At 38.9% G+C, this 22,762-nt stretch overlaps 1 protein-coding gene across 1 annotated transcript in view; it reads right to left on the bottom strand.

Annotated features, from left to right (window-relative positions):
- Positions 1 to 435: 435 nt before the first annotated feature.
- The window catches only part of ARHGAP6 (Rho GTPase activating protein 6), a 347,727-nt gene continuing 325,400 nt past the window's right edge, over positions 436 to 22,762 (bottom strand). The window contains exons 7-13 of the mRNA XM_059817233.1: positions 19,442 to 19,592; positions 18,158 to 18,306; positions 14,648 to 14,827; positions 9,901 to 9,998; positions 3,540 to 3,802; positions 1,900 to 1,980; positions 436 to 1,244 (exon numbers count right to left, since the gene is read on the bottom strand). Of these exons, the coding sequence (XP_059673216.1) occupies positions 538 to 1,244; positions 1,900 to 1,980; positions 3,540 to 3,802; positions 9,901 to 9,998; positions 14,648 to 14,827; positions 18,158 to 18,306; positions 19,442 to 19,592 (1,629 nt within the window). The 3' untranslated portion in view covers positions 436 to 537. The remainder of the gene's footprint in view (positions 1,245 to 1,899; positions 1,981 to 3,539; positions 3,803 to 9,900; positions 9,999 to 14,647; positions 14,828 to 18,157; positions 18,307 to 19,441; positions 19,593 to 22,762) is intronic.

The following is a 22,762-nucleotide window of genomic DNA, read 5'->3' on the forward strand; positions in this document are numbered from 1 at the left end:
TAGGCAGTGAAAAGGACAACTTCCCCCTTTAACAGGTTTTTTTTTTATATAAGCACAGAAACCAGCTTGTGCACTTTCTAAAGAATTTCAATGCAAATCACGGTAATGTAAGTGCAGTGATTTTAAAAAAAGCAGTCATGATTGATTGACGTCTGTATATGAAAACATAATATATGATTATCATACAATACCCATTACAGAATATACAATCATCAAAACTGCAGATATATAAATACCTTTTTAGCAACATCAAAGCAACAGTTTTATCTTATACACAGTGTATGTGTACAGTTATTAGACTAAAATTTTCATCTTGTTTTTTCCTCAAAAGCTTGCTGAAAAACAGGAACATACTGTATTTGTAAATGGACTGCTTGACAGTGCTGTTAAGAAATTAAAGTGAACAACATTTAAAAAAAGTATATGCAATTCAATTGGTATAAAACAAACAAGGAAGGCCTCCCCATTTTCCAATGTCACTGTTGTCTTCCTATGAGAGGGAGGCATAGGTATGAGTGGCAGTTCTGCAGAGTCCGATCATACAAGGGTTTCCGGGAGGGCATCGGGATTGTCAGCTGATAAAAGCTCCCAAATTTGCCACCTCTCCCTTTGCCAATCATGCCAGTCCGCCTCTGAAACATTTTTACTGTTCTGACTGTGAGGTGCCGTGGAATAGATGTGACCTGCTTGGGTGTGCGGGGCCAGCCGCTCCTGCCTGGAGGTGGCCTGGTCAGGGGCTGTGGCTGGCGGTCCTCCAGCTGCTCTGGTCCCTGACCTTTTTTCTTGGCGCTGAAGTTTCCACAAAGAGTGCAACGTTGAAGAAACGCTCGATCGCTGTGACAACGCAGAGCTTGTTTTTGCTGGGCCTGGGTATGGGGGTGGTGGCCTCTCTTTTCTGTAGGAGGGCTTGGCTGTGCTTTGTGAACAACACGCGTTCGAGTCATGCTCACTGAGGTCCTCCACACTGCTTAAAGTCAAGTGCCGTTCCGACTTTGAGTGTGACAGGTCTGAACTCCTACTGCCGATTTCGATGTGTGGGTTACTGCACACACGAGACACCGTGGAATGGAGCTGACACTCAGGAATGGCAGCAGTCGTCTGGCTCCTTCGCATGACCTGCCTGCCATTGTCCGATTCGGAGGAGCTGCCCTGCCACCGAGGAGAATACATGGCGAGGTTCCCCTGGGAAAGAGAGCACTGTCCAGGTCGCAGCAAGCTGCTTTCGTAAATGTTGCCGTAAGAACCTGGGGGCCAGAGTCAGAAAGACAACATCAGTCTGTGTAATAGTTTACATGGCATTTAACAAGTTACTGCTTTTCCCCTGTATCACACTGTAGAAGAGGGACGGGGGCTTTTATCACCACTGGCTGAACCTGGGGATACAGAGCAGCAGCCCTGCGTCTATCTCAACCATGCCTATTATATTACCTGGTGACTCTAATACTTTGCTCTGACATAAAGCCTTGCAGCACTTAACACCTTTCAAATGCTTGAAAAGCAGATGGGAGAAAAACAAAGGCAGGACGGGCCAGGGACTTGTGACCACACCAGCCAGGGGCAGGGCCAGAACCCTGGGTGGCACAGCCTGCGCTTGTGCCACTATGGCGGCCACTCTCAAATCCCCACCGGGCACCCACCTTCCAATGACTTTTAGAAGAATATAAAACTATTTTTTGAAGTAATTTTAAAATTACTTTTTAAATTATCTTGTACAGTCTGAAACGTCACTGCATTTGTATAACCACTGTGCTTCTCTGTATTTTATTGAACAGCAACCTTTTAAAAGTCCACCTCTGGACAATGAGGGTTCTCCTACTGGTTTCACTGTGATTTCTCAAACCCAGAAAACTGTTACGTCTTTCCTAGATTTCAGCTTAAAAATCCTGAGAAATAACTGACCTGTCATTGCTGGATCTTTGCAGCCACTTTTCAGCGTTGAATGCCAGGTGCCCCAGATACCAAAATTATCTTCAGAAACATCTAAATAGCAGTAAGAGCAGGAAGAAGATGATGAATCGATCCTTAATGAATAAGTTATTATTTAAAAGCATTCAACTGGAACGGTAAGTTAAGAGGAAGAGGTATCAGAGTCATTAACAAATACCAGCATCTGGCTTACCATGCACCTAACACAGATCTCAAATGTGTTGTTCACAGTTACTTTCAGGCTCAGATCCTGTAATGAATTCAGTGAGCTCTGTATGGGCAAGACACCTGAGCTTGCTGAAAGACTGGAACTTCCCTTAAGCCTTACTGAAGTCAGTGGGAGACTTTGCAGGAGAACAGGAAGATTTGGTCAACAGAAGGTAGTTCATGTGCTTTTTACAGGAAAGAATGGCAAAGCTCCCTCAGGCAGCCCCAGCCCAAGGCATCACTGTAAGGCATGCTCTATCAACCTGCAGCATCACTTGGTTCTTACAAGGAACTGCTGTCATAGAATAGAGATTTCATGAAATGCACACATCAGGCATTGTGCTGGATCATAACTGTTTCGTGCCTTTTTCTGATTCCATCTGGCAGTAAAGGAATTTCCTGATTTGTCATGGTCCAGTATCATTGTGATGCATATTAAAGTCCAAAAGATGGCTAATATGATAAAACTTCATGTAATTTCCTGTTTATAACTTAACAGAAATCTGACCAAATTTTGGAACCTATTCAGAGATTTAGATGCTGAATACAGAAGATAAATGCCCATTGGCATTTATAAAGGATATAATTGAGATAATAATCTAAATCCCATAAATTCCAAAGGGAATTAAGTGCCTAACCAGTACCTCTGAAATAAAATGGTTTTAAAAATACCACCAAACAGTTATCTGCATCCCTAAGCACTGAAAGTCCTTAAAGTTTGGCTCACTAATATGCATTTCATGAATGCAATTTTTTTTTAAAAGTACTTTTAAATGAAAAGCATCTTGACGAGCTGGTGAGCTATCAGTTTAAACCACAGTTCTTTACAGAAGAAATCATTCAGGTGTGCACTCCCTAGATAGCTATGGAAATTATGTATCCCTGCACTAGTATTGCTAGGTGTGTAATTGGTAGCAGATGTAAAGCTGTGCAGCTCAGCTGTGTTGTCCAGTGAGATGGTGTTGAGGTCATCCTTTTCAACTGGAGAAAATTTGTAGCTTGACATATTGAAGTCTCAGATTTTTCCAAAGTCCAGACCATAACCTTGCAGGTATTACAGTCCTATGAAGCAGGACTAGGAATCAGTGTCTTTGCCATGCTGTCACAGACAGGCTGAAAAGCAGGACATAGGTAGTTCTATCTTCCTAAAGAATAGCTTCAAGTTTTGAGAAATGCCATACCAAGAGCATCCCTGACAGATGGCTGAGCTAACGAGGAGGACTGAGCACAGACCCTTCGGGGTCAACACAAGAAAAGGATGTTGGTCAGTCATTTCTTATAAGGTTATTTACATTATTGCTCCTCAAGTCCTGGTAGATGATAAAAAAAGAGCAGACACTTTTCAATTATTTCAGAAACCCCCATCGGTCGCTGAGGAGGAGGAACATGAGCAGGATGTACTCTACCTTTTCCAGCCTGTGATGCAGAAGAATTCTCCTTTGTCTTAGGCTGCAAATGTCCAACCAGCGTGTACTGTTCAGGTACCTTGTACAGCTTATCTGGGCTGCGGGCAACTTCTTCTTGTGTTGTCATCAGCGAGCGCTCAGACAGTACCGGGGAGTTGTTGTCGTAAGGAGAGACATCTCCGCTTGAAGCTTTGTTGGAGTCTGTGGAAGAATGTCTTCCTCCTGTGGAGTAGGAACATTCTGACCGCAGCATCTCAGGACTCCTGAGAAATGTTGATAAACAAACTACTGTTAATGAAAAATGCTTTATGTTCAAAGTTACAGGTGCAGTTTGACATCATACAAATAAAATCAAATACAGGAGTATGATCACAGCTGCTGAAATGAAACCACTTCAGAAGCGGTACAGAGGTGAATTTTCCATGAGTAGAACTTTTGTCATGAAGTGGCCAGCAGAGGCCACTAAAAATCAAAAGATGTTGCTGTCGAGAAAGAAAACAACAAAAACCACACAACCATACAGTTTAGCACAGGAAATTAAACAGTGAATCAATTCCTTATGTTACCTTGGCAATTTAGCTTCTTGCAACAGTAAATTTGAGGGCATGATAGGGAAGATGAGTCTGATGTTAAGCAGTATGCTAAAACCACTTCTTCCACTCTGAAGTACTACACAGTCAGAGAAATCAAAACCATAGCTCGCCTCTCACGCTGTGAGAAGGATCCTCTTCTCGAGACATCAGAAGGTAAACATTCTACAGGGGACAAGCGGATGTATTTACCATACTTCTGATGGGGGCAGCAAACAACTGGCTATGCTGATAGCCTGCATTTAATTTTGACAAAAAAAGGCAAACAAAACCCCCACCAAAGTACAGCCAAGGCTCAGAGAGACAACTCTCATTTTTAAAGTGTGTTGGGAACATTGAGGGAGATTTCTTGAACTGTTACAGTTTACTACGCAGATAGGAGGCAGTCCGTGAGTCGCTGAGCTTCCCAAAGAATATGTAGAAATACTCTGTAAACAAACATAACTTTTTTCCTATCAGTCCTCCCTGTTATATATTTTTATTACTCATTTTTCATTTCTCTGCACCTTGATCTTTGTTTCTTAGATGCTTATCTTTTGCTTCTCCTGACTCAAACGCTTCTCTCAGTGACCTCACGTTAATATCTGCTCTAATTCCATGTGATACGACAGTGGCTCATTCTTGTAAATGTGTACAACGGTCAGCCCTTCTCAGAGTCAAATCCAAAGAGAGCTTGAACTGAGTGAGCAGCCAAAGCACATTACTTGTTATGAACAATAACCCTCTTTCCAGACAAATGAAATAAAAATGAAGAAAGAAAATAAAGAAAACAGGCAGCGGTAAGACAGGCTAGCCACAGCACACTAAATATTAATACAGAAATAGTAACAAAATTTAACACCACTTTCAAGCTGTTGGGTTTTTTTCCTGGCTGATTTACATGTTGCATGTCCCAAAACATCAAATATATACACTCAACATCATGATTATTATGTTATTCAATATTACCTTTTTTTTTTTTTTTCAGTATAAAAGTAACCATAAAGCGTTGGGAATTAATTAACTAAGTTTACTCCTCAGTAACTCCCGCGAGAAATCCATGACTAAACTGATCCTAAACCTTAACTGGGGCCAACTCACAAAACCAGAGCTGCTATTTGGCAAAGTAGCGCTGTCCCAGGCTTTCCACTGTGGTTGGTAAGGTCATGTTGGGGAGTCATTAAAAAAAAAAGTAAACCATGCCACAATTATGTAACTTCCCATCTCAACTTCTCATCTGAAGATGAGTCCAAGGTAAATTAAGCTATAAACAGACACACACTGAAGAATTCTTGTCTTTTAAGTGTGTATAATTCTATCATAATCGTTCTTCTCTTTTTTTGTCACTTATGCCTCTCTTTCTGCCCTCCTAAGTTCTAAAAAAGCTTGTGCAGTGAGTTAAGACGAGATTTAAGCAATGTCTCTGGAATTTTAGAAGAACCGGAAAGACCTGAGAGAAAAGGGGAGGAATGTTGTTATCTGTAGATTTCCTATGACCAAATGTCTTTCTCTCCAGCCTTCTAGGCTGAACATCATCTAAACCTCATCCTGTTAGCATACAGACATACTTAGCATTAATGGTGACACCAAGAAGGCTTATTGCATGTAAATCTTTGCAGGATGAAAACCTAACTATGTTGCACAGGGCAAAGAGAGAGCTGTACCACCACTTAGCCACGGCAAGGTAACACAAGGAACGAGGGGAAAGGGAAATGGAAATGGTAGAATGTGGGAACATAAACTTGAGCTTTGTGAAACACTGATTTTATGTCTTACCTTGAATGATCTGTTATAGTCTATCTCTTCTCAAGACAGAGCTCCTGATAAAAATTTACTTAAATAGAAACTGTCAAGTCTTTGGAAAGATCCAAACGTTCAAGTTTCTAAACTCATTTACAGTTTCTGCTAGTAAGCCCATGCAATTTCATATATGTATTATATCACTTTCAAATTTGTTTAGAAAAAATAGTTTTAAAAATTAAATAAAATTCCTGTGGGCTCTGCCAGTCTTACTGCAAGAAACCATCAAAATGGATTTAATACTTTAAAGTTGGAAATCGATCTCATACATTTGCAGCTCTATGATGCTCTTCACGAACAAAATAAAACACACTTGCAAAAGACTTTGGCTTGTATCTTTCCAAATAAAGAATGAATTCTCACATATTCCTTAAAACAAAACTTTTGCATTGCTTGCTTTACAGTTTGAGTTCATTAGCAAATGGATATTTACTAAAATTCAAAATACATCTTCCCCTGGAGTCCTCTGAGATTCTCTACCCACACACTGGGGAAAAACTAAATAGGGAGGCAAATGTAAATACCGTGCAAGATGGTACACACTCACCTATATGCAGTCTATGAGTAAGGACAGATTAGGGTCTCCACAAAAAATAATAGAAGATTATGTATTTTAAAATGTGAGAAATTGGAAGGCAATATAATATTTTCTACATGTTATGAACTATGTTAAGGAAAATAGTTTAAAAAAGTGGTTACGTACAAACTGAAAGATTTGAAAGCTGCAGAAGGAACATATGCCATGTGTTCAAAAATACTATTTCAGATTCCAAACCAAAAATCAACTATGCTATATGAAGAAGTCTTGGGCTTCCTTTTTAACTGGCATCCTTCTGAATGGATGTTATCCACCAGAGTCTACTTGCATGGGTGAACTGGAAAAATGTTAATAATAATATTAATTACTTCTACTGGGATATTCCTACTTTTCTACTGGCATCAAGGTCATCAAAACAGGAAATCCCTTACTGGTTTTGGCAGAAATCCTTTTCTGGTATACCTTAAAGCTTCTGAGTGGGAAAACAATTGTATCTTACAAGAGGCAAATCATACAGAGTGTGATGGCTTGGCAGCATGCAGTAGTAATTTCCATACATATTTGAGCAACACAGGTGCCACTAACAAAACAGATTATTACACGATTATGATGTGGTTGCTACTGTAACAGGGTAGAGGACTTGATTCAGGGAGCCTCTGCAGCTTTGAAAACTGCATTTACACATATTGTGTGGCCTATTGTATGGCTTCATCCTCGTGCCACAGGTTAGGATGGATTAAACCCCATCATCACTATCGAAAAACATTCAAAAATTCTATAACTTTGAAATTCACTCACTCTAAAAGGACTACTACCCATAATAAGCAATAAATAATCATAAGAAAGAGATTTTATTTTTGTGTTAGTTTAAAGATGCTTCATCTTACAGCTGGAAACCCCAAATTCCATTGTCATCAAGCCAACATACAAAAAAGTTGGGAAAGTCATCCACAAAAGCACACTTCATAATTGCTGCCAATGGTAATTAGTGCTTTACTATGAACGACTCCCATAAACTCCCTGACACACCATTCACAATGCTCAGCTCTTAAGAGAACTGAAAGATGAGAAACATCTGATTTGTCCTCCTCCGGGGAGGAAAAGAGATTGTGTTTTCTCTGTTAGATCAGAGCCAATAAAGCATTTGTAATGACATCAAAAGCAGAGATGTGAGGGCAATTGCAGAAGCATGACCTTCAGAGCAAATAATATGACATTAAAGTCTTGAAGTGATTTCATACACCACACTATGCAGCCAACTAGCTTCTCTGATGAAGATTGTCTCAAGAATATGTAAAGTTTTCTGTTCCACAGATCCCAGTTTGGATTGTGAATACATGACCAGGAAATTTCCAAGAGTACTAAGGATGTATTTTGGACGCTCATTTTTATCAAATCAAGACAAACATCTCCTTGTTGTCTGCTGCCTCACATTTCTTACAGGAAAAATAACCAACAAATATGTAGCCTCAGAATTGAGATTATGTTCTGAAATAGATTAATCTCTTAAGAGCATCGCAGTCCTAGCAATAAACACTAAGCAACATTCCCGCTATTTGCCTGGAATATCTTAACAAAGAAGTTGCAATCACAGTGAAAACGTATCTCATTAACATTAAGAATAAATCACTTATATGATAGCAGAGTAGAAGAAAAATGACAGAAAGTAAGTTTTTCCTATCTCAGTGATACTTCATCTGCCCATTACTGAAAATAAAATACATTGGTACTAGTGTATCTGTATGTTCCTATTTGGTTTCGTAACCTTTTCTTACAAAACCCCTTTTATCAGTTGTGACCAGCTTTGCACAAAAGATCCATTTTCTCCTGTAGGTGTGCATGCTGGCTGAAAAGTTAGGAAGCTCAAGGAAAGGTCAATTAACTTAAGGTAAACAGGATCTAACAATAATCTGTTACATCCACAACGATTTGCAACAAATTTATGCTCAATTGATATGTGTAGCCACATGTGAGATACAATTTTATAAGTCTTTATAGTATATAGACGGTGAAATCCAGCATGAAGGTTTTTATTAGCTTGAGTTAGAAATAATATCATCATTCCAAACTTAAAGAAAGACGTTTCTACAGACCTCACCATATGTCATGTGATTTGCAGTGTCTCTCCTAATTGTGGTCTTGGCTCATGGCAAATGTGAAACAAGTGTAAAAGGCAGCTAACGTACCTCTAATTATTCTGCGTTTATTGTGATCTAAATATACACATGGTTACTTGTCAGTCAGATATAAACGAACTGAAATTATTTAATGTCTGTGGTACACTGAGAAAACACACAGAGACAATTACCACAAATCAGATGATCTGTGATAATTTGCTACTGCATGTTATGTGTTCATGTGGTTAAGTCAACAAACTAATAAAATCCTTTACAACACATGATATATTCTGCACGGGTTTTTTTTTTAATTTTTATAATTGAAGAAAGCTCTTTGCTCTGTGTGTTAATTATACGATTTCTTTTATACCGCTTCCTTTAAAGCCAGGCACACTATTACATTACCTCCAACTATACAGTGTTCAGAGGGAGAGAAAAAAAATCATAGTTAACTGACTGTACAAATTCAATTTTAATTATGTTCTGAATGCACTAGGCACTTTCCACGCACACAGGAAGACAAAGTCCAAATTGTCCCAGAGAGTTTAGAGTCCAGGAAACCTCTTAAAAATTACTTAAAGCAAGCTTGTCAAATTTTGTGATTTTTGGGTCTGACATATTGGGATTCACTAGAATAAAGGCAATGACTGTGTGTCCCATGAGAAAGCCAGAAATCCTGTTAATCCGAATGTACAAACTCATAGTGTTAAGGCACACGGGTGTAGGCATATATACACCATACACAAAGTTGGAATATGTTATCTATCATAACTTCAATAGTGATAGGTGTGATATTTTTCTCTTCAGAACTTTCATAAAGCATACAATTAAATAATATCCGAAGAGACTCCATAAACCTGCTGTTGTGGCAGTTGACTCATTTACAATGTCCTATGTGTATACAATAGGAAAAGAACAACAAACTGGTCAAACGGCTAGCCGTGATTGTGTTAAGGCACTCTAGGGTGTGTTGCAAGGATCGTGTAATACACGCCTCCTGTTATTGAAGACTACAGCAAACACAAGACATGAACCAGCAGATCGCTAGAATACATCCTGTCAGATAATAGTGCACTGAATATTTTTACGTACATGTCATTCTGTTCTCTGCAGCAGAACGCAATCTTTCCTCTGAATCGGGAAACAAGATTTGTCTTTAGAAAACACTGTACAAGAGTCATAATTTCTTTGGCAGAGTCTGTGTAATGGGGAGGATATTTCGACTCCACCGTAGACAGTGCAGAAGAGCTGTGGAAAACTAGAACCTTTTGAACACTTCCAGTGGGAGATAGAAATTCCCAGCAGAAACAGGAATGATGAAAAAACAGATTACTCACGATGACTGGGAAGCTTTCCTCCTCAACAAATAGTCAACAACATCTGGGTCAGTCTCCAATAGGCTAATAAGCACTTCATTCTGTAGGTCAGGGGAAACCTATGGAGACAACAAAAAATACTTAGTTGGAGATTAATATCCTTTGACATACATTAATTTTGGTACTATGCTTAATCTAAAAGACCAAGTACAAGTACATTTATGGAGAATATATAAAATAAATATTCAGAAGCTTCCACTTAAATGAGAGATATGTAACAACAGGTGAAGTAGGACTAAAGATCACTTTGTACAATGTCAAATGCTGATTACTGTTGAATAACCCATTAGTATCCGGTTGGGTATAATATCTGATAACAACAGTGGGATTACTCATGTATCACCATCTCAAAAGCTCCCGTTCAAGGTCCTCACCCTATGTGCCCATTCAAAGATCTGGGGACATTTACAGATTTCCATTCCAAGCAACTGCACTTCTCTTCTTTTAGAAACAATGTGAAATGTAATTAGACAGGGAGAAGAATGTTTCTTCATATATTCTGTGGCATTTGACTTATTTATGTCCTTCCCATATGGAAATTTCATGGTAACTGTTCTATCTATGAAGTTCTTCAATTGCTTCATTTCAGTGAGAGCTGCCAAAGGTCAACGTTTTTCTAAATGAAGCCTTATAAACATTTAATATTCAGGTAACCATATGGCCAAATCCTGGGATCTAGAACCATTTAAATTCCTGCTTGTGCTCAGTCAGAACTTGAGTAATTACAGAGTTCAGGTTTACAAGTGGGTCCTGTTGGATCTCCAGCCGCTCTGGATTTTGGGTAGTAGCAACAGGCTCAGCCAGAATTTGTGTCATCTTCTCTGGAGTTTGGCCTTCTGATTTGCTAACTCTCTCTAGTGCACTTTATATGGAGATGAACCTTCAAAACACTTGATAGCTTCAGCTGCTGCAGGATATAGCAACATCTCCCGGGCAGGTAGCAGTAATGGCACTGCAAAACCTGCCCAAGTAAACTTTGTGCTTCCGACTGCATTTTACATGAGGCTTATCAATCTTTAAGCGAGTTTGTCCACATCACAGTGGAACATTCAACTCAACCTTCAAGGCACTGAAACACATGAAACCAGCTGAGAGACTTGAACTAACAGCCCAGGTTCACTCATGACGCATGGAGCTAGAGGCAAGACAATCTCAGCAAGGGGTCATCAACTGTGCAAAATGCTTCTGGATGCAATTTGTCAGGGCCTGAATCTCTTGACCTTCAGGTCACACTGCATGGGCCATTTGTTCTCCCTGACATTTTCTGGGAAATAAGAATAGAATTACTAATAGATTCCTCAGGGGAATACCTCAGTTTGGGAGGTATTTAGGGAGTCAAGTTACAGAAAAGGCATATTTCTTTAAAAAAAGAAATATTTTGAAAATAAATGAAGATATGCATAATTTAATTCAAATTGATCCAAAATCTCTATGAAAAACTTGTGTGACCACATATTCCTTTTTTAAAAATTGTATTTAGCCTCTAAGCTGGAAAAATATCTTACTTTATTATTTAAATAAATTATCTTCTCTTTATAGGAAACATTTTTGGAAACCTGGTGTGCTTAACTTTTCTGTTTAGAAAGCCTTTCTGTACAGTAGTATTAAATCCAGATAAAGTTTGCAGGTAAAGCAGAATTCATGTCTTTCTGTATGTAACTTACTATTCAGCTTTGTATCAAGTTGATAAACTTGTAAGACTACTGAGAGGACTTTGTCAGAAAAATAAAAATATATTTTCCAGTATTAAAAATGAAACAAAACAAAAAACACCAGTCTTTCATTCCATAGAAATTACTCTGAAAAAGTTCCAACAGGAAGTTCAGTTCCAACTGAAAGCATCTGTGAAATCCAGACTTAACAGTTCTACCAAGTTACAGGACTTTTATCTGAGTGAATGAGGGATATTAATCTATGATCCTTCAACTGGCTTTGTACTGATGGTCTCCTTGCTAGCTATCTACTGGGTTTTGGGTTTCCTCCTGTGCAGCAATTTACTTCAGTTTAGTTAACTATCTTTCAAGTGTAGAAATGATACGCATGTAATTCTAAACTTACACTTACAGAGAGGTACTATGTTGGTATCTCAGGAAGATGTTACATGGCTGCAATAATTATTATTGAATTAATTGTTTAACTGGCAGTTGTGGCTGAGCATATGGATGAGAACTTGAAATTCAGGGGCAGAAGGGAAGTCAAGGCACTGCTGAAATAACAGCTGCTGAGCACATATTTGGGATGGATCAGAGGGCTCTGAGGTTGTCAGGACTCCAGTAGAATAGGAGATATTCTGAGATTTTGGAGCTGGGTGCTACGTAAGTCACAGCTATTGAGACACAGATGGGTGGAGGGACCCTTGAGTGTCTCCTTTGTGCTGTCCCTTGCAACTGACGTGGCACAGAGAGGCAGCATGTGACTGCCTCCTCAGTGGCGAGGTCACAGTAGCCTCTAACAGTAAAAATAAGAAATTTCAGATACTACATAGTGGTTCTTTGCAGCAGGGCTGGATTTGGGTGCTAGGAGATGAAAAAGCATGACCAAGCTGCTAAATGCATAACCTCTCTTCTCCATCCTCCATGCCAAGTCAAAGCCAATGAGATGAAGTGTCGTCAAGTTGTGCCTCCCCGCATCCAGCTGCTGGGCATAGTTCAGAGACTGGCACAGAATAGTCCTTTGTACATTCCCACAAAATGCTTTAATGCATCCCTAAGACTCACTGAAATGGATAAGAATTGGATATGAAAAACCTTAACATCCTTAACATCAATGAAGCAAGGTCCATCTTCTATATGAAATCCATGTTTGCATATTACTGATGTCAATGATAATTGCTTAATAAAAACAGTCCCCAGTATCCTGAGTCATTCTGACAAACAGAACCTTCCTGACCCACCAATACGTCAGAATCATTCTGATATTGTGGTCTGGGCGCCATAACACAACCTGGTTTCTTAGGTTTTATTTCACAAATGTTGTTCCAGTTTCAATGCTGAAGGCAACTGGAGTGTTATAACCTCCCTATGTACAAAAGTAACAAAAAAAACCCCAAACCAAACACAAAAACACCTTAGCAGCAATAAACTGTATGTTATAGCTGTAGCTGAATGCTCGAGTCCAGAGGTTTTTCTTTTTGTAAGTAGCATAAATGTCAAGTATAAACAGCAGTTCTGGTTTGGGCCCAGTCCTACGGGTTTGGAAAATGAATTCCTGCCACCTGATTTCAAATGATCAGAGTTTTATTACAATTACATGTACAAGTCTTTTCCTTTCAATGCATCTATTACCAAATGTTGCACTGGGCTAATTATCTTTAGGATACAAAGAGTCTCTCTGTGCTGCTGCTGAAAACGTGAAAAAGCTGAAAGTAAACCCTGGTAGAAGCTTTGTAAATCACTAACTATGAGCAATTTGACACAATCCTACAGATCAAGTATCATGTGTGAGTCTAAACAGGCAGAATTTGCCATATTGTTTGTTAAACTCTGGCAATGGGAAGAGAGAAAGGACCCAGAGATGCTCATCTGTTAGACATTTCTATAAATTTCACATCAATGTATTTCAGCTTTCAGGAGAGCATCTGAGATAGGTTTGTCTTTCTCTCACATGCAGCTAGCCTCTCATTTTGAAATCTGATTCTAATCTCCCTCTACAATCTGAAAAGCTACTCCAGAAAACAAAAGAAAACTCATTTTTCCATGCTGCATTTAATCTTCAGCTGAAAATACAAGCATTGAAGAGAGAAAGGAATAAATCTGTCACAATTAAAAGAGACCACATGTAGGTTAGTCTAACACTGAGCCCCACCCTTTCCACTTTGAAAGTCTGAATGTGCGCCTGAAGTATTGTATAATGTTCCTAAAGAGAAACAACACTAAGAATATTTCAGTTATTGCAAGTATTCTTATTCAAGTACTATTTTAAACTTGCTAGTGCACGCTCTGGGCCAGCAGACCTTCGCACAAGAGTGCACTTCTGTCACTTTCTTTTCCTGCTGCGGAAGGAAAAATAGCACCTAAAGTTTCCCCAAACTGTGAAAAGCATTAAAAAAAAAAAAGCTTGCCAAGTGTCTCACTGGAACAAGAATAAAAATAAAGCAAAGGCTGTAATGAAAGGCAATACAGTGTGAGGTAAAAGACAAGAAAACCACAAAGCAGTTCATCTGAGGCTAAGACTGATAGGCAGGGCTCATGACTGCTTTCTCATGCTCTTCTCCCAGTTGAAATCTGGTAGACACCTTCTTCTTACAGTACTGTGAGGCCATCAGTCCCACATCCCCACAGTCCAGGCTTGTCCATCTTCTCCCACCAAGGCTGTATCCAGCACCCAGCTTTACTGGAGCCCTAAAGTAGTTTTCCAGAGCATTTTTCCTCTTGCTTTGGATCTCAGTATAACATGCAGTCCTGTTTAGTTTCAAGGCACAATAAATGAAGCAACCCCATCATTTCCAAGGACAGAAATCTTCTAAGGAAGATACTCTTATCTACAGAGAAACCATTCCAGGCAAGATGTAAGTACACATTTTTAATATTATTGCTTACTGCAAAGCATTCTCCTTGATAGAAGACTACTTTTTCTACCAATACTAACTGACCCTAAATTAATGCAGTTTCCACAGTTTATTTCATCCTAGTCTATTTTAACACCAACCAGGTATTTCCTCATTTAACTTAAAAATGCACAGGAGTAGTGTGAAGAAACATCCACCTACCATGAAAAGGGCTTCATAGTTTTCAATCATCTTCTGTACGACAGCTATGATAGCAGTACTCTCTTCAGCTCGAGCTGAGCTCTGAACTGAGAATTCTTTGTCTGTAGATTTCTGCTTGTGCAACAAGTTAGGACCAAAGATGGTAGCCAGGTTAAGTGATGTCATTTTGTTCCCAGTAATCTAGAAAACACAATATAAATGAAGTGGGGTCTCCCAGCATCTAATGTATACAGATATGTATGTATATACACATAGCTATACACACACACCCCTCTACATCTACACCTCCCCCCTGCCCCATTTGGCAGATGGTTCATTTATCAAAACCAAAACCGAGTGCTAGTCAAATAAAAAATGAACAATATTTGGAAAGGCTGAAACACTTTATTTGGACATCTCTGCCACAAGCACTGTGGATTTTCTGGATATATTTTCAAACAGATTGGAGGTAGAAGTGCTGCCTGCCCTTAATTCCCTGGAAGCTTGGCAGTGGCGTACTTCTTCTGAACTCAGGGAAACCTCCCTCCTATTTCACCACCTCAACATATTACTGTCTCTTAGGACTGAATACTGAAAACTGTTAGCTTTCTCAAGTAGCATTCATGACTTGAAACAGATACAGTGAGGAAAAACACACTTTTCCATGTTTAAACAGTTTAGATAATTAAGGACTGTGCTCATTATTTTTATTAGTATTTTCCTGTTTGTTTGTTTCCTAGAACATGCCAAATGTTTCCTTGTTGGGTGGATTTTTTTGTTTGGTTTGGTTTTGTTGGTTTTTTACTTTTTTCCTAATTTTACAACTCTGTGTTCAAAGAAGCAATAGTAACCTGATTTTGGAGGAAGTAGAAGGCTAGGAATATGTACTAGACTAGACAGAAATTATCTGAAAGATGTCATATAGGTTATTAAATAAAAATGTTCACTGTCATATTTGTGATTACACTACTTTTTTACCCTTTTATTCTTTTAACATAGCAAAAAGCAGGGGTCATGTGCTTCCTCTCTGTGTCTCCACTTGGTTGCTATTCTGGGAATGCAGAATAAGATGCCAGCAGTTTGACTATATAAGACTGTAAGTGAATTTCAGCTGTTGACCCAGTATTTCTTGCAGGCTTTTTTTAAAGAATAAAAAAATATCATAAGAGTTCTTTTTCATTTGTTTCAGTTACATTTGAACTAATTAATTTTAAAAAAGGACAGGAAGAGGCACCAAAAAGAGGCAGTAAAAATAGCATTTCAAGAAGTGAGTGGTACAAAACAAATCTTTTCAAAGTGGTATTTTAATTTATTTTTGTAGCTGGTCATTTACTGAATACTCTTGTCAAACTTACAACTGTACACCAACTGCACCTGGTTTATTTTTTACAGAGCTCAACTAGACAACATAGAGATGATAGTAAAAAGAGCTTTTCCCTTTATCGGTGGAGCCACTGTGTAATCTTGGAAAGACATCTGCACTAAGTAGGTGTATGGGCAGTCATTACAAACATGTCGGCTCTTTGTTTAGAGACTCATCCCAGCATGACTGTGAGTACAGCACACTCCCTTACTTATGCACCACCATGCACCCGGCTGTTTTTCAGGTGACCTACTTTTAAAATACTGTCAGAGTATTGAGCGACCAAGGATGCACAGGCATGCGGTTGTCTTCGGTGTGCCAGGGGCAGCCTCTGGCTGTGCCTGGATCTGCATGTGCAGACTGTTTGTACAAACAATGAGTCTTTTCTTATGGGCAGCCTTGGGGCATCCCTTAAAAAATATTGTAAACATATCCACTAACTGAATGAGTAGTTTTAATAAAGTTAGTCATCCATCTTCATGAGAAGGGCTTTTGAAAGAAATCGTGAAGAGGGCCTGTGTGCCAAAGCTTGGCTGTTTTCCTTCCAGTGATAGCAAACGGTCTGATAAAATAATTTCTCTTGCCCTGTATGCCTTTATTCACTTAATTATTAATGAATAGCTTAAATAATTGTGAGTAGAATACTATATTATCTGTAACAGGTATTCAATTGCACCTAATATTCCTGATGCTTACAATACTGCCAAGATAGCTTACATAAATTTGCCTTGCCAAAATACCTGTAGCAGAGCTGATGCACTGTTAAGGGGAATGAAAATGCCTTTATTACAACTGTTGTGCCAAACAAACTCTCTTAAGCAGCATCAGCCTCTAGCCCTGCAATAAGATTCTCTTGGGTACGTTCCTGAACCAACAGAGAACTCTTTGCAGGACCAGGGGGACCACGACCTTAGCTGGCTTACTCATGCAAAGTTTTTAAGCACAGTAAAATTGTTACAGCCTGCTCTTTTTAAATGTTTTACACCATAGTGGTGTAGTTTTTTATCAACTCCTTGCTGAGGATAAGAATAATAGCATTTAAAGTGGATTTAAAACTGAAATAGGTCTTGAAGTCACATACAGCACATTGGAAGTTAGGACTTGAAGCAGAAATTTGGCAAAATAGTCTCAAAGTGCCAGTTGTTAAAACCAGCCAACTGCAAAAGGTGTCCAAATTTGATGGAAGTTAGCAGGGTTTTCCATCTGGAAGACAAAATTCTCTAGGAGTTTCAGCAGGATCTCAGAAGTAACATCAGAAGTAGTCTCGGCTGCAGTTCAGAAGACACAGAAGTGTCTTCCACAGAAAAAGTGGTACAATTTCGTCAAGCAGTGACTGATTATCCAGCTCAGTCAAAGATAATAGCTGCCACCTTTTGCAGAGCAGCCCACTAGTTCAAGCATTTTCCTGATAGAAAAAGGGAAGCCTGGATTTTCTTATTTTCTCTAGTGTGAATGGCGCAGATGCACACGTGTCAATGCTCAGAAGTACAGCTCAGCCATATGGCTATGGGTGTTCTTGTCTCTGTGGTATGGGTGCACTCCAACCCCTCCACTGAATTTGGTTCAGAATGTAACAGTAAGGAGGCCAGAAGGAAAGCAGGCAAAGATGGACCCTGACTCCAACTACTGATGGCACTCGTGATTGCACTCCAACAGTTGCAAGGGCACAGGTGTAATTCCTGTCCTTTATTTTTTATTATTCACTACCCAGTGCATACAGGTAAGCTAAGGGAACCAAGAAGTGAACTGCTATGTCCAAAGGTCATAAAAGAAAGCAACAACAGAGAATGAAAAGAGAATGACAAAGCATACTCTTGAATGCCTGACACTTTCCTATGTGAGTATTTTTTTCCATATAATATAATAGAATAAAACAAGGGGGGAAAAAAGGATGGATAACATTCGACATTCTTAACAACAAAGTCGATTACACTGTGAATCTCCCAAATGTAGTGGTAGATTCTTCACTGATTAAGTCATATAAAAAATAAATCCTCACAGCCCTAAGAACATAGTAAACAACTTAATGGCAAATATGCAGGCAAGAATATGAAATCTCTCCCATCTTTCAGAGGTATGCCACCATCGTGTTTGTTTCACAGCTTTAAAGACCTCTTTTCAGACCATGAATTAAGCAAAGTTGAAGGACACAAGTGACCAGGACTTACCTCTTGGCCATCTTTGTCTGTGGTGTCTTCTGCATGGCCAGCCACTGTGGAGAGGAACTGCAGCAGCCGGTGTAGGGTATCGCAGTTACAGGGAGGTAGAAGATAAATGAGAAGCTGTAAGGTGCTTAGCTGTTCATCTGGCTCTAATACTAAGAGGGGAAAAAAAACATTCTAAGAAAATCACTCCAACTAACCTAAAGCAGAACAAATATACTGTTCCCAGCCCATAGGAAGGCATAAGAATAGCTTTGTTTAAGGATCATTTCCTTATAATGTCAGAAGAAAAAGAGAAAACTCCAAGGGAATATCAAAAGTGTAACAAATACTGTTATGGGATTTTTGCCTTGGTTGGTCAACTTTTTGCTCACAGGTTTATAGGATCTTTTCTCAGCCTATAAGAGAGCAAAATCCATGTTGCACACTCCATCACTGTCACTGGACACAAAAATTCTGTTTAATTTTCTACTTATTCCATTCATTTAGGTATAGCTACTGGAATATACAGGGTACCGCTGGGAAGCATGCCAGTCAAGTTTATACTTTAGCCATTTTAAATGGCTTTTCTTACAATTTCACATCTTGCAGAGGTACTAGGAGACCGGAAAAGCAACTAGAGATATGAAGGATGGTCTGCAACCACAATCACTTAAACCATCTAAATAGCAATGGTAGCCAGTGACAAAGGTGGGACAGAGGCAGGATCTCAGACATGAGGGCTAGAAAGAATCTGGCAGCAGCTTAAGCTTGAAGGATCCAACTTTTTTCCCAAATTTTTCCCAAATCTGTGAGAGTCTGCGCTCAGCTCTTAGGCAACACATTTGGGAGTACTTAATACAATGGTTTTGAGGACCATTAACTGTGACGAAACTTAAAATTTTGAAGCTAGGTTTTTGAAGCCAGACTGGAATTTTAGTCAGTGAATAGCTCTAAAAATTAAAAGCATTAATGGTGCTAAGACACCAGGATTCAAATGGGAGTCTGTCATCTGCTACTGCTGAACCAATGACAGGGTCAGGATTTAACAGATAACTTGAATCACATCCTATATACAAATGCGAAAATAGGTATAATAAGTGAAATCTTTGTTGTTCTAGTTTTCAGGGCTATACTTACACTATATGAAAACCAAGGAGAGACCTCAGCAAATTTATACTATACAAATATTTGGAGCAAATCAAGGGTAGAGCATTAAATGCACAGAAAAAAGAATACGGTTAGTGGAGATTAAAGAATTCAAACAGGTAATCTTTTAAAATCGGTAAATCAAGATGCTGCAGAGCTCACAGAGAGTGTTGATGAAAGGTGTATAAAGTTCTCTGGTGAGAAGCGGGTCAGGCATGTCACGCAGAAATTCCTTTAATAAAGCAGCAACATCATGAATGCTGTGCTCTTCGTCTAATACAACATCTATGCCCCGGTCAAACTCTTCACGTAACTGAAAAAGATCATGACACAAACCCACAGTCACTTATTGTCCCAATTAGTACATCCCAACACAGAAAAACTTTTAAGATGTAGGTTTACTTATTTTCACTTTCCAATCTGAACATGACTAGTTTTTGGTAAGGTCAAAGATACAATTCATGTCTAATTGCTGCTTATGCCATGATGCATAACTTAAGGTTTGTACCAGACTGTAATAAGATAAAATTTTTTCTTTCCAGCTAATATATGGCACTCTTTTAGGAAAAAAAATGCCCAAGTAGATAATAATTTTTGCAGAAATATAAGATTATTATCAAAGGCAGAAACCAGGGAGAATAAGGAAAACTGCAAGAAAGGCTTTCGTATACCACCTTACTGCATTATTCCTAGATTTTAGGACCAGAAAGACTAAAATTGCATTTCCTATCATTTATGGTTTTGTACAAAACCATCAATAATAATAATAAGACAATGTTAAAATCCACCAAACTCACATTTCTCTTGTGATTTAAGACTGTATTTAAGCGTAAGACATAAGCAGCCACGTTCGCTAAGACTACATGGCTTTTGTCCACACACAACTTGTTCTGATTTCCTAATTTAGTTATATTCACATAGTGATCATCGTTAGGGAGTTAACAAACAGCAAGCTAATACCATTATGAGGTATCGGTATTTTTTTCCAGCTACAGTCCTCAGACAAATTCTGTATAATTCAAAGGCATCACACTTCCCAAAGGCAGAAGAAATTCCTCTCCCACATCCAATATGCCTTACGAAAAGATAAAAGCCTGCCTTTCTGGAGAGATTTCCCAGTACCTAGAGCAGAATACTTTCTTCAGGCTGAGAGCTCCACCTTTTACTCTCTTCTGATTTTGAAAATAGTCACGATGTTTTAAAACTATTTCCTAGGAAAATTTTGTATCTTTGCTAATATTATGAGGTATCATGATCTCACATATATCTTCTCAGAGAGTAATTATATCTAAATTATATCTATATCTAAACAAGAGGAAATTTGAGGTATCAGCTTTCTTTACCAAGATTATTACAGACCTATCAAAAAGAAGAAAGAAGGTAAATCAGAAGTAAACTATGTGTCTGTGATAATCTGTGGCAAATCTTCATCACAGGCAAATCTATCTTGAGTGTGTGTAGTGTGGAGGAATGTAGAAAATGCTGTATTTTCAGTCGAAATTGTGCTTTCGTAACAGATGTGAAAAGTATTCTATAAAAACTACACCCCCCTTTCTAATTTATTAAGACTACTTTTAACATTATTAATATCAGTCATTACTACTAATGAATAATTATGCTATGAAGACCAGAATTTGTTCTTTATCTAGTAGTATGCTTCCCCCTGCTGATTTGTGGTCAAAGATTTTCCAGTGCCAACCTGGGGCTTTCATTCCCAGCTCAATTCTACTCTTCAGACTGGTGGCAAATGTGGAACATCCCTGTGGAGCACCATAAATTACCTCTATCCAGAAGACTGCTTCTGCACTTAGTGCCCAAAAGCAGCTGAGGAAACAGATTAGCACTGCATCAGGAATTCGGACTTCCGAAATAGCTGTCTAAATCATAAGTTGCTGTTACAGTCTGGAATATGGCACTTCTGATCTGATATCCTGGGCGGCCTACAGAGATGTTCTAATTAGCACAATATCAGATAATCATTGGTGAAACATGGCCACATTTCAGGCCCACGTATCACGGCTGTTAAAAACTGTGTATTTCTAAGTTTAAACTTTAGATCTCTCAGACTTTATTCACAGGGAATACTTTAAGACTTTTGGAAAATACACCTGGTGAACTACAGCATCCACCAGAGCTTAAGACGTGAGAGCTGAGGACATCTGTGCTGGGAGAGGGTATGGGAGAGCAGAGCTCCAGCCATGTCGCTCTTCAACGTCTGGGTCTGGCGGTTGCTTCATCCGCAGAGCTGCCGCCAAGTCACCAGCATAGAGGGCTGCCCACCCTAAGGTCGGCAACGATGCTCTGCTCAAGCATCTGTAGATTTTCTGGGCACAAGCTGGTACCTGGCATCCTGATGTACCAGACCCACCACCTTGAGTCAACACTAGCTCAGGAACCTTTGTCCTACACCCCACTGAATGTGAAGGAGGCGGTTTGTAATAGATGCACTTGTTCTAGATTTTCTCTTCCCGCTCACCAACCGAAAACCCCGCTGGCACATGCATTTACTTACTTATGTATTTATTGCAACAAACTACAGTTGAAATAGGACATTTTCTAACTGGGGGAGGAAAGGAAACAAAACTATGCCTACTTTCTACACAAGAAAAACTAATGAACAGCTGCAAAAGCACACCAAAATCTGAGTACTGGGCTTGGCTTTCCATGGTTCAGAAAATGAGTGGAATTTTAATTGAATCCAGACTTTCCCATGTGTTCATGTTGACAGCATTTATTATTGTAACTCCAAGGGCCAAGCTGATGCTTCCATGTTGTTTAACGAAATATATTAGTTCACCTAATTCAATAAATTAGTCCTTGTAATAGAATACATAAATACCTAAATATCTTGATTTCCTCAGCTTTTGAAAACACAGTAAAAGAAAAACTGGTGAAAGTCATTGATGTTCAAAGTCAGGCTTAGTTTACAAGTGAATGATAAAAGCCCTCTGCTTTTTCCCCAGAGGTATGATGCAATTATACTCATCCCTGCATAATAATATATGTTTTGACATTGAAGCTTGTAATGCAAATGACAGGCAACTTACTTTTCAATACTTTATTTAGTTCAGTGTTGATATAACAACTGTATCTGCAGACCATGAATGTTTTTAGCTTTATGTTACACCAGCTACTCAGCAATAGAAACTGCTAGAGAATAAGCTACAAATCAGTAGGCTATACTGTCCTACCAGCCAGAGTCAAGTCAGTTTAGCTATTCAAGGTAACTTTCCAGAGCACAAAACATTACACTGTGTAGTTTTTGCAATGAAGAACTTTTATTTCTGGGATCAGATGCAGTCAAGCTTTCTTTTGCTTTTTTCTGTTTGATCTTTTTAGTCTTATACTTCCTGGTAGGGGTATTTTCCTGCAACTTTTTATCCCCTCCCTAAGCATCATGCAACCATTAAGCACTATTCTCTACTGCTCTAATTCAACACATATTCCCAACTTCTGGGAATAACAATACATTATCTAGGGCTG

The sequence above is a fragment of the Gavia stellata genome, chromosome 1 (genome assembly GCF_030936135.1).
Source record: "Gavia stellata isolate bGavSte3 chromosome 1, bGavSte3.hap2, whole genome shotgun sequence".
NCBI classification, from domain to species: domain Eukaryota; kingdom Metazoa; phylum Chordata; class Aves; order Gaviiformes; family Gaviidae; genus Gavia; species Gavia stellata.